Genomic DNA, 18,761 nt, shown 5'->3' with positions numbered 1-18,761 from the left:
CCTATTGGTCCTGAACCGTAGTTGGCATTTTAACTCCCTTCTCCAATACCCATTTCATGTTCACCCTCACCCAACTCCCGAATGAGGTAGGTTTTTATCTGGCTATAACACCTAGGCTTTCATTCCTGAGATATCTGTGTTCTTGATGGTTCTACCTGTATGGAGTTGTTACGGACTTTCATTATTTTTTACCACTAGACATGGCAAAACCAGGAGACAGTCCAGGTTCCAGATGCACACCTCCTTTTCCTCACTCTGTAGCAGCAATCCTGTTTACCCTTGATAATTCAGATTCAGTGCCCCAACCAGGTCTGTAACCCCACTTTTTGTCTGTCTGGTCAGTGTCATGAGAAGCTCAAAATTACTAGGTTGCTATTTAAGTTTCCAAATCAGTGAAGGCATTGTTGAGTCCCTTGGTGAAATCATTCTTCTCTTGGGTACTAAGACTATTAGACCAGCAGAACTCAAGTTGCAGCCATGGGAGAAAAAATGCAAGTTGGTCATTAGGTTTGATGAGGGGGAGAAGATTTACAGCTAATTCTACTTTCATCCCTTGGTTCCTAGGTCCATGTGTTCTGACTATCAGAGAAACAATGTCACATATTATTTACTGGTTACAGGCATCCTGTGGGACATTAACCTCATGAGCTGCTGTCTCCCAGGCAGCACTGGAACTGAATCTTCAGTAGATGATTTAGCATTTTAGGAGATCATCTTTCTGGGTAATGGGGTACTACTTGGTGAGACCAGTATATCCCATTAGCATCAACCCATTGCTGTACTTTTTATTCTAAAATCTTGAGTGAGATACCATAATGATAAATAAGGCATTGAGTAATTCTGTAGATGACAGAGGCTTGGTGGACAGGAAAGGCAATTTCAAATTCAGAATAAGTGTCTTTTCACGTGAGAGCTAACAAATGACCACTAAAGGTTGAGGATATCTGCCTGAAGTCAAGTATGTTTTCATAAAATTAAGATGAGGTATAAAAGTTCATTCTGAGTTGGTACTTGGAGGAACATGCAAAGCAAAGTTAAGTTGAAAGGGGGTTTCTAACAATTTCTAACAAACTTCCAAGGGGTGTTGGGATTAGCAACTGAGATGATGATGTCAGGCTTAGCAGGTGCCTGTCCTAGTAAGCATTCAGGAAATGTACAGTTGACCTTTGAACAACAGGGGTTGGAAATGCAAGAGTCCACTTATACACAGATCTTTTTCAATAAATACACAGTTGGTTCTCTGTATTCACTGGTTTCGCAACCTGGATCCAATCAACCGTGGATCAAAATTTCCATCTGCAGTTGGTTAAATCTGCGGAAAGGAAGCCTGCAGAATGGGAGGACCGACCATACTGTGCCATTTTATCTAAGGGACTTGAGCATCCTTAGATCTTGGTATATGTGGGGTCTCCTGGAACCAATCCCCTGTGACTGCACTATTGTTTGTAAGGAAAGGTGGTAAAATCAGTTAGCTAATTCAGAGCCCCCCCTTAGAGCTTGACTGCCCCTATTCATTCTTTCATTCTCTTCAAACAGTCCCCTGCCCCTCCCCCTCCCTCACTCCCCCCACTCTAGACAGGTCCCAAATGTGCAAGTCCCAAGGGAGAAAAAGAAAGGGGGTTTGAATGAGTTGCAGCCATCTGTCACTGACTCAGTATGACCTTGGGCAAGACGCTTAACCTGTGAGCTGCCCGTTGCTCACATCTGTCAAATTGGGATAATGACACTTGGGTATATAAGACTTTGAACCACTCAGATGAAAGATTTTGTGCAATTGCAAAGTGTTTGTTAATAACAACAGTGAAAATCCTCATCTCACCCTCCCCTCAGCATGACCTGTGTTTAAATGGAGCAGTGCATAAAAAGATTGCCTATGAAATGATGTCCTCTATATTTCTGTGGTTACATGCTCTCCTACCATCTAATACGTTTCCTTTACAGCACTTCTCACAGCTGGTGATAGTGTATTTGTTTGACTCTTTGAATAGTACTTTTTTCCTCCACTATACCCCAAACCCCATGAGACCAACAGGGACCAGGTTAGGCTGTTTACTATTGAATCTCCAATGCCTAGCACAGTGCCTGCATGTGGTAGGCATTTGGTAAATATTTATTGAATGGATGAATAAATGAATAAATAAATAATGCATATTTATATGAATTCTGCCTAGAGAAGGAAAGAAAGAGCGAGCAAACAACAACAGCAACAAAGCCCAGAGAGACATATCAGAAGTTTGATTCCTTTGCCCCCAGCCCACCCCCCCCCCAATATGGGAATCTTGTTACTGTACTGTATAAATATGTGACTCCTGTTGGTCATAATCTTACAGTGGGATTGGTGCCATGAGAAATTATTGGAGTAATTTTCAACAGCATAAATGTTTAGTAACAGATGCACATAGATGGCAGGTTGCCTCATTCAACTGCCATCTGTTAGACAACCCATAAGAACTAGACCAATGGCACTCTCTCACAGGTTTAAGTTTATTCGTTTTCAATTTTTTTCTGAAAGGCTTGAAAGAGGAAAGATGTTTCCATGTCTGGTTGGCCGCTGCCCAGTAATGGTGTATTACAACACCTTGGCAAACTGAGAAGTCCATTCAATGTGTCATAATGTTCAACAAGGAAGTGTTCCCTCTTTAGTGTTTTTGTCAGAAGTCAAACTATATAATGGCACTAGGAAACTCACTCAACTACAAATAACTGGGTCCAACAGAGTTCAGTGCAGATTGTGCAACTGACAACAGAAACGGGCATGAGATGAAGGGTATAATCCATGCTGGTCATCATTAGCGTGTGTGATATATGTATTTTTTTTTTAACAGGGCAAAGGCAGTATAGTAAACTCTGTAGAAAATATAATGTGTCTCCATTGCAATTAGGTTATAGTCAGTGAAAGCATAATGATTCTTAGCCTGGACATGTCTGTCATTGAAAACTTTTCCAAGCTTTTTTGCTATATAAAGGTGGAGACAGTGTTGGCCTATATAAATTTACCCTGTGCATGACCAGTTGGGTTGGTGGTGTGTCGTAAATGTGGGCCAACCTCCATAAATGTCTCATTGCTTAGCATAATGCCTGGTACCCAGTTGGGCCTCTAAATATTTGTTGAATGAATGTTCTAGGACCAGTTGAGGCAATTCTCTCTGGATTCCCATGAAAGTAGGTCCCGTAGCCTTAGATCAGGCTGACTATGAATTAGAACTTGGAATACTTAGCGTACAAAGCATAGTGCTTAATCACTTTTATGTACCTATAATAAACTTCTAAAGGCTGTGTGATTTCCAAAATGTAAATCATCAGGTATATGTTATTTTGGGAGCTAAACATCTAACAGTGGCTGTTTTGGAGAGAGTAAATCCATCTGAGTCTTGGTTCAGTTACAAGAGTGACTAATTTTATACTAGATTCTCATATGATTCAAAAGTGTATGAATGACTCAGCCCATTAATATCCTTAGCTCCTGTGATCTCCCCTCCCAGTGAAATAATAGCTATCAGGCAATAACGATAATGGAGGAGGAGACCTTGACTTTGCCCTGTGGCAATAAAATGATACACTTTGAGTAATTGCATATGTGTACAATATTGTTTGAAAGAAATGAAGTGTATTATCATCATATAAATATTAAAAATCTTATTTTAAAGCATGTTGAAAATAATACGTAGTTTCCGTATGGGTAAGGACCAAGTTTGCCTTTTGTTCCTACCATTATTTCTTTTCCTAAAACATTGAGCCTCTGTTCATAGGGACAGAGCCACCAGAGGTCTGACTTCATTGTTACAGTCAGCTCTGTGATTGCCTTCCTTTGCTGACATCAGAGAAATACTGCAGTCACAGGAGTGTTGGGTTCCAATTAAATGTAGCTAAACATTCACAAGTGATTTTGAGCTCAAACTGAGCAGTTAGTTGGAGAGTCTCTGGAACATTTGGCGATTTATGTGTTCTGTCCTATCACTGCTCCATGTTTTTGAAACAATTCATTCAACAAAAATCTGCATATTTTGGAGTCAGCACTTTGTGCGTGCGCATCTGGGCTCTTGCTAAAGTCCTCAGTGAGCCAATCATAGAGTCCAGCGGACACTTCTCAATCCTTATTTAGCTTGACTTCAGTGCAGCATTTGACCGATCTTGAAACGTCCTAGACTTTTGGGACACTTTCTTTTGGTTGTCTTCTTAACTCTTGCACTTTTTCTTTCTAGACTCTTCTAGCTATCCCATAAATGTGGTATTCTCCAGAGTTCTCTCCTTACTTCTTTTTTTTTTGTTTCCGTTTATTTCATCTCCTTGGTAATCCCATTCATTTCCATGGTGTCCATTAAAATCCATACCCTGATTTCTCCACCTGGGTGTTCATGTCAGTCCACAGAGCTGCGGGCCTGGATATCCAGCCACCCTGGAGATACATATAATGATAAACACAACAATAACACTTACTCCTCATTGACTGTTCTCTGTGACAGATAGCTCATCAGTGCTGTATTGTTTCATCCCATCTATTCCTCTCCACAACACTGTGAGGGAAATACTGTCATTATTTTCTATCTACAAGTGAGGAAATTAAGGTTAGATGCATTTAGTAACTCTTCTAAGGTCATTCAGTTAGCAGAAGAGCCTAATTTTTAATCTCAAGTCTAGAGCCCAAGTTTTTCATTAATACTTGGGATTAGCATGTCAGAATGGAATCCTTTACTTTCCCCTTTCTTCCCCACACCCATCCTTCCCATTATTCTCTGTCCTATTTGAAAGGACCATATTTCATTCCTAAAGTAGAAGTCTGGGAATTGCACTAAACCTCCAAAGATTGCGCATCACAATAGTACTTTGCTTTTTATGTCCAAAATATCTTGTTTGCACTAAACAGAGGTTTCAAACTCCTGACTTCAGGCTGATGTATTGTTTGGACTATACATTGTTTTAGAAACCAAAAAAAAAAAAAACAAAGGTCTCACAGAAACCTAGATTTGTAACTTTTCTTTAGAAACCTGGGCTTGCTCTCTCACGTGGCAGCCGTCACCCGGAGCTGTGCAGCGGCTTCCTCTCACCAGGGGCTGTTGCCGGCTACTTTGACACCGTCCTCACCACTGCCTGTTGTCCTACACTTCTTGGGGGTTTCCTCAGATCCTTGCGTGTCCAGCCCTGTGGGCATTTATGACCTCTGGTAAAGACTGTTGTTGTGCTTTCGCAGCTGGTCTTCTCCCCTCTCTAGTTTTTGCCCTAGTACTTGAAGGATTTTCTCAAATGAAATCTGTTATTTGCTTTCTCTTAGTGTTTCTGATTTGTGTTTCCCCACTGGCTTCTTCTCAGTCCACGAACATGTTGAAAGCTCTATGCTAAAGTTGGAAGGAAAGAGTAAGAAAATTTAACATCTACTGTGTGCCGAGTTAAACACAAACATTGTGTAATTAAGTCTCCATGGCACTGACATGGGTGTTCCTGATTCCTAATGAAGAAGTGAGAGAAACCCAAGGCCTAGAAGGACTGTCCCCAAATCCACAACTTAGGGACCCAGACCTGCCTGATCCTGAGGTCCATGTTCTTTCTCCTCCATCATGTCAGCTTCACTCCAAGCTACTGTTGACCTCTGTACAAATAAACAAGTGTCTTTTGCTGTCTCTTTCCCACGATCTGCTTCCCATCTCTTTCTCCTTCCCTTGCTGCCAGACTTTGTTCACTTGCTCACACGGAACTCTGTTAGTCCCTCTTCTCGTGTCACTACAGGAGAATTTGGCATCCCTGTAATTCAGTAGTTCATCAAGGTCATTTGAGCACCTACTGTACAACAGATAGTACACTGGGCACCAGTGAAATAATCCTTGCCCGAGAGAAGCTTCGCAAGCTAGTAGGTTGAAACAGATAAATAGTTCCAGTGCAGTGTACCAAGTACCTGGTAATTAAATCCAGTGGTTTCTTTTTTAGCCCTTATCTTACTTAAGCTCTCTTGCATCATTTTTTCCAAGCCATTTTTTCCAAGAGACAAGCGTCTCTTAAGGAATTTTCTCTTTTCCTTTCTTCTTGGACATGCCTTACTCCTGGTTTTCTTCTTTGCTTTTTTTTTTTTTTTTTTTTCTTTCCTTAAGAGGTCCTTTTGCATTTCTCTTCTCTTTTTTCACATGCTCTCTCATTTTAAATTTAATTAGTTGCCCGTATTAAATGTTAAAAATCTTGAAGTCATTATCAGTTTCTTGTCTTCCTCTCACAAAATGACTCAGCGATTCTGCTTCAAAAATAGTGTTACAATTTGGTTCAAGTTGCCAGCCCCTCTACCATTAGTTAACATAGTCCAATAACTTCTTTCTCCCTTCCTTAGTGCATCCTCTATGCTTTAACTACAGCCGTCATTAAAAAAAAGAAAGTTCTCATGGTATTATTACTTTATTCCTTAGAATATTTTAATGTCTTTCCCTGCTGCCTATCAGGTCAGGCCTCACTTCCATAGCCTGGCTCCCAAAGTTATTCACCACCCTGCTCCCAATCAACTTTTCTGGTCCTCTCTCCTGTTTAGCTACAAAGCTTAGCACAGAGAGGGCACTCACTGGGTAGGTAGGTGGTACTTAAAAACCTGACCTTTTCTCTCCCCAGGGCAGTATTAAATTCTCATTCTGTAAGTATGGTGTCTGATAAGTTTACTTCTCAGTAGTGTCTATCATTTAAAAACTATAATGGTGTAAAGATTAACAATCTGTTGGGTTGGCCAAAAAGTTCATTTGGGTTTTTCCATAAGATGTTATAAGCTATTTTTAAAATTCTGTTTTCAAAATTCTTTAACCCAGTGTATGAACTGAACTGTGTTCCCCCAACATTCATTATGTTGAAGTCCTAACCCCTAATATCTCAGAATGTGTTTGGACATAGGGTCTTTAAAGAGATAATGAAAGTTAAAATGAGGTCATTGGGGTGCCTCATTTTAATCCAATGACTGGTCCTTTTAAGAAGAGAATATTTGGACACAGACACATACAGAGGGAAGACTATGTCACAGGGAGAAGATGGCCATCTGCAAGCCAAAGAAAGAAACCTCAGAAGAAGCCAACCCTGCTGTCACCTTGGTCTCAGATTTCTAGCCTCCAGAACTATGAGAAAATAAATTTCTGTTGTCTAAGCCACCTGGTCTGTGGTACTTTGTTATGACAGCCCTACCAAACTAATACACCCAGTGACTTAAAACTGAGGTTTTGTGTCTTGTATCTAGGAGCTTTATCCGTAGGAAAGGGAATGGACTGAGGATCTAATAGATCCTCTCCTCCCACCTCAAATTTCTTTGAGGTATTTTACATTTGTCCTAGGAGAAGAGGGCCATCCTTACCTTTTTCAGACTAGGTAACACTTAGGATCAACTAACTACTCAAAGAATGGCTTTTTTCTTTCCCCTTTTGGGATTATGTATCTGTTTATCTTGAAGATACAGACAAAGCAGGAAACCATTAAAAATATAGTTTAATCCCCATTTATTGCATTGATTTAAACAGGTAATGAGCTTAGTATTTTCCAGGCTCTCATTTTGATAGCTAGAGTACAGTACGTTCTCTTTGCAATGGATAGCTACGCCAACTGCAGCATCAAGTTTCCAGAGAAGATATTTGCCGCGGTGAATTTATGTGCTTTAGAGCAGTTCTCTTGAGGTTCTGCTGTGGGGGGAGAAAGTACTCTGAATTGCTAAATTTGGTGTGTTCAGGTTTTCCTAGTCATACTTCAGGTTGCTGTGTTGTCAACCTCAAAATGCCTACCCTCTCCATCCCTCACCCCCGCACTCTTCTACCCAGCTCCTCAGCTTGTGGTGTAGTTGAACGAAGGAAATGAAGTATGCTGAGTGGGTTAGAGACTTTGTTGGAAGAGAACATCCACATTTGTTGATAATCTGCTCAGATCAGATCTTCTCTGACCATTGCAGCTTAAATAATAATTTCATACTGATCAAAGGCCTTGAGAAGGTTCACCTGTATGCCTGCCTGTAATGTTCCCCTTAACATCTCAGGTGGATGTGAGTTGACTTTATTGTATAAATCCAGAAAGAGAGCCCATAATTCTTTTCTAAAAACTCATAATTTATTTTCTATTATCTATCTACTCTGACCTCTTCATGCTACTGTCTTGAACCTGTTCTATCCAGTGTAGAGGCAGAGGATAGCCAGTCACCATGTATAATAGCTCTTATTCTTGAGATATAAGGCATTATTAAATTGTCTTTCTACCTTCTCTAGCCAAACTGAGCTTTATTGTTTTTTTAGCCTTACAGGACTTGGTTTAGATTTTTAATTACGTATAACTTGTCATTAAGGCCTCTCCATGTTTTTTCACACCTCTCTTTGATGGTGGATCCAGCACTGGTTGAGTTTCATCAGTACAATGAGTAGACAGTCATTTCCTACACTCTGTACTTTAAATATGGATTTAGGCATTTTGGTTTCATGCTTAATTTTCATTTTCGATTCAGCTAATTAAAATGCATAGCAATTGAACAAAAGAAGATTGTCTAATTCTTTCCTCCATGACAAAAGCTAATCGAAGCAGAGGACTTGCAGATAGTCTTTTGACTTTGAATGGTAAAGCACAATTCTTTCAACGTTTTTGCCTGTTTGAAAAATTTATAATAAAATATTGTGAGGGGTAAAAAAGAATAAAGATTGAGAGTTTAGCCTTGAACAGAATAGGGGCACTTTTTCCTTGTGGCAGCAGGTGGTGGAAGTTTAAGGTTGAAATCTTACCTGTTTTGTGAAGTAGGAGCCACTCTCACCTGCTGGGACCAGGGACCAGAGAAGAGGAGTGCTGAAGAGAATGAAGGATGGAATGAGCCCTCGGGAGGAAGGAGAGGGGACTGAACAGACCTAAGTAAAAGGAAGGAGCCATGATGTTCAGGTTCTGGTGAAGGTGGAGGACACAGTTGCACTGGTGTGAAATTTTTCCCCAGTAGTTGTCTGGACACAGCAAGCTAGCAGGGCAGTGAAGGCATAGCTTAAGAAAGCAAACTATGGGATGGGATGAATGATTCCCTCTGCTGTTCACTAGCAGTCTGTTCTGGAACAAGTCCCAGCCTCTCTGGTTCTCTGTTGGGGGGAATTCTGTTTTCTACCTCACTGTAGTTTTATTTGAATGAAATGAGAGAAAAATACTGTTACAAGACTGTGTCATTGTTAACATTTAACTAAAGTAATTTTATTGTCTTCCTCAGGTAAGAGAAGAACGTCCAGAAAAAATACCCGATCTAAAATTATTAGTGGAGAAGAAGTTTTTGGCTTTACAGAATAAGAATTCTGATGCAGACTTTCAAAATAATGAGAAATTTGCACAATTTAAACAACAGCTGAAAGAACTAAAGAAGCAATGTAAGTCAGCATGCTTTGCTTTGGTTTGGCTTTTTGAAATTAGGGAACTGACTGGATGACCAGTCCCAGAAATCTGATTTTATAGAGTTCGCTTATCTGCTTGGCTTGATCCTCTTTCTAAATTGCTTTTTTATTGTTGTTGCAATTCTGTATTTTGTCTAACTTTGGTTCACATCAGCCTGTCCATTTCTGAAAACCAACAGTTTCCACAAAGTGCTAAGAAAATTCCCCAGCAGGTAGAGAAAGGTACACTGTTATTATCCCACTGCTGGGGAGGGGAATTGGGACAATAAAACTGAAAGCTATTTTATTAAAATAACGGTGGTGTTTTTTCAAATTTTAAACTGCTGTGCCAAGCTTTAAAACAACCATACCTTGATTCTAGTTTTGCTGTTTTAGAGTAGCAGGAGCAGTGTCTTCTCAAATATGAGACCAGAATTCTCCTGATCCCTTCTATCTTGGTGGTAGTATAAATTCCACGTGAGTTTTAGATTTGTTGCCTTCCTAAGAAACTTTATTATACTCAGGTTTTTAATGAACATAATTTTGATTTTAAAATGAGAGTGGGGGCTTCCCTGGTGGCGCAGTGGTTGAGAATCTGCCTGCTAATGCAAGGGACACGGGTTCGAGCCCTGGTCTGGGAAGATCCCACATGCCGCGGAGCACCTAGGCCCGTGAGCCACAATTACTGAGCCTCCGCGTTTGGAGCCTGTGCTCCGCCACAAGAGAGGCCGCGACAGTGAGAGGCCCACGCACCGCAATGAAGAGTGGCCCCTGCTTGCCACAACTAGAGGAAGCCCTTGCACAGAAATGAAGACCCAACACAGCCAAAAAAAATAAAATTAATTAATTAATTAATTAATAAAAAGTACCTGAACCAGTAAATGATAATGGAGAATTATTAAAAAAAAAAAAAAAAAATGAGAGTGGAAAAAATTATTAGTTGTACCCAAAAAATCTTGTAGACAGTGTTGGCAGAAATATATATTTTCTATACAGTGAAGTACATATGTCCTTTTTTCCCCCCCTCTTTTTCCATATAGTCCACGTAACAATTTTATGTAAATTTTATTGTTTTTACACTAGCATCAACTGTTGTTCTTTCTTTTAGGTGTTTGAGGCTCTTTTATTCCTTAAAGAATTGAGGCAAATAAAGTTTTTAAAACTTTAGTTTCATATCACCTTCATTTGTGCATACACGTGGAACAGGAATGCATGATATAAGATATAAATTTACTTCGTGTTCATATTTGTACTTAGTATAGGGATTCATATTTTGAAATAGGCTTTCTTTTAAATATAAGCATTTTCTTTAAATTGATGCTGAGATCTCAAAAAATGACTGAGGAAGCTGCTTTACTTTTGTCTATTTTACAAATAACTTAAGTTTCACAATTTGGAATGTTTTGCAATCATGATGAGACTTTTGCTTTTACTGTAGATTTAAACAGTAAGCACTTTTTCCCACATTTTAAATCCGTTTTTTTGTTCTTCATTGAACAACACAGCTACCAAAATCTCCCTAATATAATTTGCACTGTTCCCCCAAATGGGTAATAATCCCCCAAACAGGTAATAATTTGTTAGTGCCTTTCTGATCTTAAGATGCTAGGGAATTAAAGTTTTGGTCTTGGTCAAAATAGCCAAATGTATTTTATTTTTCTACTTTGAGCCAGTAATCACAAATTATGGCAGATTTAGCATCCATCTGATCATAATTCTTGATTTTTTTAGATATTTTATAATACAGATTAAAGGACAAATACCCAAAAACAGAAATTTCTTCCCACTTTGTTATTGTTTACAAAGTTACTATTCCATAAGAGAAAACTATAAAGGGCTTTAGAATCATATACTCATGTGGAAACACTTTCTAATTAAGAATATATTAAAAAAAAAAAAAGAATATATAATTCAACAAAATGATTATTATTGGAATTATAGTTACTGTTTCTTTAATTCTCTCTAAAATGGGGGGTGAGGGAGAGGTTTCCCCAGGCCAGCAGTATACATCATTTGTCTAGACAGTTAAAACTTACGACAAAGTAAACTTATATTGAAAGAAGAGCTCCCTTATGTAAGGTTTCCTTACATATGATAACACTAGAATTAAGACAGCTTTCCCTTTTATTTCTTCTAAAGTAGTCTTTTAAAAAGTTTTAAAGTCTCAAATGGTAGAACAAGCAAAGTATTAATACTCTCTTAAGATGCCCTATAAGATGCGTATACTTTACTTGCAAAATGTGATTTTTTTGTGCATTATTATTAGCGCTATCATTTAAACTTGCACCATGCCTACTGGATTTCATTTCTTTAGATTTAACGCCAGTGAGGATGCTGATTAGCACCGGGCTTCTACAATTTTTGTGGAGCCAAGTCAAAGGGACTATGATTTATAAAGAAGCCAGTGAATCTGTTTATTTTGAGAGATGTTCTGAAGGCAAAGAATTAGAATAGTAATTTTTTTTTTTTTAAAGATTGGAAAAGACAAGCCAGGGAGAGATACTTGCATCTAGTTGTCTATTTTGACAAAGGCTAAAGCGTTTTTATGGTCTGCACATAGCAGAGGAGTTCTTTCATGAAAATCACCCCACATTTTCACCAGATTTATTCTACAAAGACATAAATTGCATGGGATTAAATTTTACCAAATCAGGATTTAATGAAAGAAACGCCAGGAAACTCTCAGGTGGGGGAAGTCGAGAAGGAGATTGAAATGAGGCCGTCTGCCAGGTGCCCTGACCTGAGGACGTGCTCCCACTCAGCCTAGGCGGCCCTGCCGGCAGCAATCCGTTCACCCCGCTGTAGCTCCGCAGCCGGTTCTCAGACTGTCTGGTCTCAAGATCCCCTCACATCTGACAGTTTACTGAGGGCCCCCCAGACAGCTTTTGTTTCCATGGGTTATAGCTGTTGGCATCTAATTTGAAATCAAAACTGAGGAATTTAAAAAATATTAATCCACTTCAAAAGATCAATCATAAGCCCATTACATGTTAATACAAAGAACGTTATGACATAACGTTCATATATTTTCCAAACAAAGAAAAATTAGTGAGAAGGTTGGCATTGTTTTCCATTTTTGCAAATCTCTTCAATTTCTGGCTTAATGGAAGGCAGCTGGATCCTCATATTTGCTTCTGCAGTCAGTCTGTTGTACACTGTTTTGGTTGAAGCATACAAAGAAAATCTGGCTTCACATACAGGTTGTTGGACTTGCTGAAAGGATCTTGCAGACCACCTGAAGTTCTCACTTTGAAAACCACAGATTTAGGCCAAGGATCAGTAAAGTATGGCCCATCGGCCAAATCCAGCCTACCCCCTCTTTTTCTATGGCCTGCTACCTAAGAATGTTTTTTTTTTTTAATATTTTTTAATTGTTGGGGGAAAACGTCAAGGGAAGAATAATATGTGACATGTGAAAATTATATAAAATTCAGATTTCAGTGTTTATAAATAACTTTTTGTTGGAATGTAGACACATTCATTCACATGTTGTCTGTGGGTGCTTTACACTATAATGGCAGAGGTGAGTTGTTACATCAGAGACCATTTGGCCCACAAAACTTATATTTACTATCTGGCTCTTCACTGAAAAAGTTTACCAACTCCTGGCCTAAATTAAAATCAGAAACAAGGGAAGGTTTTTGTTGTTGTTGTTTTGTTGTTGTTGTCATTGTTTTAACTTCAGATTTTTTTCATAAATACCATGCATTTGTCTCAGGTGTGTTCAGAACACCTTGTGTGCCTGCTGTGTATGAATCATTGCAGCTGGTGCTCTGAGATCAAAATAAGGCAGAGTCCCGGTACCTGGCGAAGACAATATATACAGATGTGAAATAATGTGAGAGCCATGAAAACAAATATCCAATCAAAAGCAAAGGCAAAATGTCAAAAACAAATATTGGGTTGGCCAAAAAGTTCCTTTGGGTTTTTCCGTAAGATGTTAGAGAATATTATATATCCCACAATATTATATAATGTGGGCCCTAATGGAGAGAGTCAGAATAGGAATGCAGATTTTATCTGTGTCGGTTGATAGGGGCTGCCTGGAACTGTGTGTTCAAAAAGATTCTGAGGCTGTGTTCGGGCCTAGCAGAAAAGAGTGTGCTGGAGGATTACGGTGGAAAAGAAGAGGAACAGTACAGATATCTGGTATTTACCATCCCTAGAATATAAGGGTAACAGATACATTGTACTCATTTAAGAATATGCTTACTCTAAAGGTCACATACTTCAGTTGCACACAATAAGGTTTTTTAGTAGTTATTTCCGTCTTATGGATATTGCCAGCCATTCAGTCCATCTTCTATGGATAAATTATTTTATCCCTGGGTACCCAGTGTCCTCTGTATTAGAGATATTATGTTGCCCCAACCTCACAGGATTATTACCAAGATTAAATGAGATAGTAGATCTTTGCAAACTCTGAAAGCTTACTTTAGACTTAAGTTATTATTGAGAAAGAGCTAGTACAGCATAGTGGAAAGAATATGAGTTTAGCAGCCAGAAGACCTGGGTTTGAGTCACTTAATAAGTAAGTAGCCTGGTCTCCCTACCAATGCCACCCATTTTTCTTAGTTCTAATTCTTGGAGTCATGTAAATCAAGATTGTGATTGAAGATAGTTTTTATACTTGGCGGTGGTGATGATAAGTGAGCTAGGGGATAATTTCACAGAAAACTATTTCCCTAAATGGTAATCATGTTCTTACTAACCCAAGTTGTAAAATAAACAATATGACTTGGTTTAGGGCAGACAGAACCAGACTTTGTTACATGAAATTATTTTCATTTATCTGACCAGTGTGTTCACATAATGTTCTCTCTTCCTTGCCTCTTTTACCTAAACAGTTTACACTATTACAACTCATGGTCTCCTGCAATTTTTAACATCAGGAGAACTTAATTAGGATGTGCAGACACCTCTATACAGACACTTTCTCAAGTCATCAAGTAATCTTTTTGGCGTCCTTTATTCATTTACCCATTATATGATTAGCAGGCATCAGAAGCTTTAGTGTAGGTCATCAAGGCAGACATTGAGGGCATTTGACAATAATTCATAGTTAGAAACCCTTACAGTTTAAGGGCTTCACTTTGTGTTCAAAATAGAATTTACTGTGAATCTGAGATCTTTAGTATTAAGATAAATTAATATGAAATGTAATTTTGATGGTACCTTTAAATGTTATAAGAGCATGTCTTTTTTAATGCAAATTTGCTAATCTGAAGATGTTCACCACAAATTTAACAGTATATTTAGGTCATATAGGAGATATGCAGAATATAAGATACAGAGATATTTGAATCCATGAGTGAAACTCAGAAATCAATTTCAGTGATAATGATATTTGTATCCGGATATATCTATACAGACATAGGAATTTACACTGTAATCTTGTGATTATATGGGTTCACAGAATAACTATGTACCTTCACTTGAAACATGCTCATTATAGCTCTCAAAACTGATAGAATAGGGAGTGGCCATTCACTTCACAAAAGGATTCACTCAAGGAACCCGTTAGATAGGGAGTTCTTAGGAACAATAGAATACCTTTACTTTACTGTTCCTTATGGGTTGCTTACCCCTTCCTTCAGCATCTATTCAAAGCTGCAGTGTAGTTCCATTGGGTAGGCACTTCCGTGTTTTGCCTACTGCTGTATTCCTTGAGGTCTAGGCACATGGTATGTATAGCACGGATCCTTGATGGTCACAAGAGTCTTCAGGAGAACCGTCATATACTTGAGAGCTTATGCTGTATTTAAAGGAGACCCCTGCCACCTGTGCCAGTCCATTGTTGCTATGAGTAAGGGTGGACCCAGTGTTGCCAGATCTTCAGGTTCTTTTGGAAAACCCAGAAGCTTAGCTGATTATTTTTCAGTTACTAAGTTTTTTTTTTTTTTTTTTTTTTTAATTTTACTTATTTATTTATGGCTGTGTTGGGTCTTCGTTTCTGTGCGAGGGCTTTCTCTAGTTGTGGCAAGCGGGGGCCACTCTTCATCGCGGTGCGCGGGCCTCTCACTATCGCGGCCTCTCTTGTTGCGGAGCACAGGCTCCAGACGTGCAGGCTCAGTAATTGTGGCTCACGGGCCCAGTTGCTCCGCGGCATGTGGGATCTTCCCAGACCAGGGCTCGAACCCGTGTCCCCTGCATTGGCAGGCGGATTCTCAACCACTGCGCCACCAGGGAAGCCCGTCAGTTACTAAGTTTTAAAAACACTGTGCAAAATCAGTTTGTGATCTTTGATTTTGCCTTCTCATAATACCATTTTTCAGTGCCATTTTATGCACTTAACGAGGGACATCAGCATTAATTTGGCCAATTAACAGTAGATTATGATTTCTTCAGAGAAAGGGATGGTTTTGCTTCAACACACTTCAAAGTAAGGCCAGAATGTGCATTTGACGTCATTTGGGAATGTGGAGTAGAAACCCAGTGGATTCTCTTGAAAAGCAGGTGGAGATTTTATGGTGAGGGGCCAGGTGTGGGAGTCCCTAACCCAGTTGCAGGTGAGCAGTGGAGGTATAGAGAAGATTAGCATCTTTGAAGATTGGGAAGTTGTGTGTGAGTTTTGAAGCCTGGAAGGAAAGAGATGAGGAAGAAACAAAGGTGGTGCCAACAGGGAAAATGGTTGTGCCTAGAAATCCGTTGGATGCATTTAAACTACGCCAGGTGTTGATCAACCTGACTTAATCCTGATCCCCTTCAACCTGTAAATTTCTTTGTTGTACAGTATAACTGTCTATCCAAACAACGTGTGTTGCTGGCCGGCAGTTAACCAAAGCCCAAGACCCTTTAAGGCAGGAACAGTTTCTTATTCATCTCTATGTTTCTTTTGTTCCTCATCTAATCAGAGCTCAGGTAATATTTACAGAACAGAATTATTCAACTAGAAAAAGAGGGTCAGAACCTAGTTAAGGTAGTCTGATGATAAAACTTCTTTTCCCTTCAATACTGTGTCATCAGCAAAGAAGAAAAGAAGAGGAAGAAAATTAGCATGTGTAGAGTTGGGATCTAAAATCAGCAGCAAAGGTTAACAACTTTTATTGTCTTTGAAAATTCTTTATTTTTTAAATTACTCAGAAAAGACAACATACATGACTTTGTGCTTATAACCCATTATAGTGATATGTTGGTGTAAATGTATAGTATATGTAGTAATACATAGATTTTAATATCATAGCAGCATGATGCTCAGGAATTGATGCTCACTTTTCGTGTGATTGCTTAGAACATTTAAGCAAATTTATAAAAATTTAAGTTTGCTGGCTCTTCTGTAGACATTTTTATCATCTCTGTGGCCCTCAGTTGATCTTCATTTTTTTCTTTGATGTTGATGACACCATCACCATTCATTTGCTGGGTGACCATTAATTGCTGAGAAATGCTAAAAGTCATAAGTTTCACAACAGAGATTGACTTTTTCAGGCTGGATTGCATCCCTGGCCTGAGGATTCATGCTCATTGAGTGAAATTTATCCCTGTGCTGATGTTTCATTCTTTGTGTATTTGCCTCTCTCCCTCTTCCTCTTTGAGTCATTCGGTCTGATTCTTTTGTGGCTCTCTCCTCCCTTCTGCTTTCTTTGTGTTTCCCACCCCATACGGTTTCTCTTTCCTGTAGGTCTTTACTTATGTAAGTGGTAGCTAAGTGCTACCATTCCCATCTTAATGATGAAGCAGCTTCAGAGAGATTAAGTGATATGCCCAAGGTTACAAAGCTAGTAAACAGTAGAACCAGAAGACAGGAGATGCCAAGGGTAGAGAGAGAGTATTAGGAAGAGGTGTAACTATCCTCTCTCTTCTGTTTCATAAAGTTGTTATTTCCTAGGAATTTTTACATTTTAAAGCAGATTTGAGGTACCAAATAATTAGTGAAGAAAAAAATTAATTCAAATTAGATTGATTCTGTTGTGGTAGAGTTTTAGTCAGGGCATTAAGCTATCAGGGAGCTCTTTGGTAGTGAAAAATTGGCTTTTCTACGTGTGCATTGTAATAAACAATAAAGATGCCCATCTGCTCCGCCTTCACTCTAGATTTTCCCTGGTCCTTTTGGAAAATAGTAATATTAGAAGTAATAACCAGGCTTTGTATAGTGCCTACTACATACGGTATTTAATCAGTGCTTGTTGAATTAATAACGTACAGGCATTGTTTGAGGGCCTACCTATGGAAGGTGTATGGAATTTGCATACTTTATATACATTATTATTTCTCACAAGGGGTATGGTATTTGCACGCTTTATATACATTATTGTTTATTTCTCACAACTCTACGAGAGAACTGTACCCATTTTGTAGATTAGAAAATATGCAAAGAGAGGTAATATAACTTCCCTAAGATCATAAGTGCTGAAATTCAAACCCAGGTTTGGGTGACACCAAAGTTCATGTTCTTTCCCTTATATACCACACCAACTCTTCAAAACACTTCCATGTTTTTTCTCTTTTCTCAATTCAAGCATTTCATGCATCTCTAAAAATTGATGTGTCCTAGGACTCCTGAGTAGTGAAGAGTTTGTTTGGGTCTCCCAGGTTATAGATCTACATTGATGTCCTCTGATGACACTGATGGAATCTGTTTCATCTGGCTGAGAGAGAATCTCTTGCTTAGTCACTTCCATTTAGAGATCAAGGAGTAGGAATCATCTCAGGCATTATATAGAACTTTGTATGTGCTTGATATTGCCTTCAAGGTAGCCCCTAGAGAAACACGAAGTAGCTGAAGCCCATTTTATAGATAAAGAAGTGTGACTCAAATGGCAAGTGGTTTGGTCAAGGTCACAAAGTAAGTTACAGAGTGAGACTTGAAACTAAGTCCTCCTTTTCCAGATCCCAGTAAATAGTGCCTAAGAATGCCATTTCCGGTGTGAACAGTTGCCGTGCTAGGGAGAGAGGAATAGGATATTTATTGCACCACAAGTTTAGAACAAATTCCATGAAATGGATTTCAAGCATAACGGCAATAATCCCATGCACATACATCATCCCTTTTAATCTTTGCGACATCCACGTGCGGGAGAGGAATGTGTGAAAAATGCAGGTTCTGTTTTTAGCAGGCTGAATCCTGGAGGTGGCATATTTACCCAGTGTCTCACAGTCAGGAGGTCACATGGATAACAAATACATCTCCGAGGAAACGGGAAGCTTTAGAATGAGAGATGGCTATAATTAAAGTTATTAGGGAAGAAAGGTTCAGTTATCAAGGGAGAAATGAGTCAGCAGCAAGTTTAAACAGACTGTGAACTATGGGTGTTTCTCTCCTGGTGGCTTATTTTGAGAGAGTGTGATGCCATCCGTGCCCAGAAAGCAGCCCGAACCGAGAATAGGAGTAAATGTCCTGGGGACAATGCACATAATGCTTAAGAAAAGAATTGTCTTGTCCTGTCAAGTTATTAGTCCCTGAGGCTGGAAGATTGACGTGTTATAGTCGTTAGA

The 18,761-nt window shown here is 39.1% G+C and overlaps 1 protein-coding gene across 16 annotated transcripts in view; it reads left to right on the top strand.

Annotated features, from left to right (window-relative positions):
• Window positions 1-18,761, top strand: part of NSMCE2 (NSE2 (MMS21) homolog, SMC5-SMC6 complex SUMO ligase) — a 222,642-nt gene that overhangs the window by 67,921 nt on the left and 135,960 nt on the right. For 12 of the 16 annotated variants that reach the window (XM_082363137.1, XM_082363145.1, XM_082363147.1 and 9 more), the window contains exon 4: window positions 9,170-9,323. In XM_082363137.1, coding sequence (XP_082219263.1) covers window positions 9,170-9,323 — 154 coding nt within the window. Of the gene's footprint in view, window positions 1-9,169; window positions 9,324-13,362; window positions 13,476-18,761 lie in introns of all 16 variants that reach the window. The other 4 variants (XM_082363149.1, XM_082363152.1, XM_082363151.1 and 1 more) reach the window with 1 other exon arrangement.

The sequence above is a fragment of the Balaenoptera borealis genome, assembly GCF_965194805.1.
Source record: "Balaenoptera borealis genome assembly, chromosome: 17".
Classification (NCBI taxonomy): Eukaryota; Metazoa; Chordata; class Mammalia; order Artiodactyla; family Balaenopteridae; genus Balaenoptera; species Balaenoptera borealis.
Note: the sequence above shows the minus strand (reverse complement) of the source record. Positions and strands in the feature narration are given on the sequence as shown.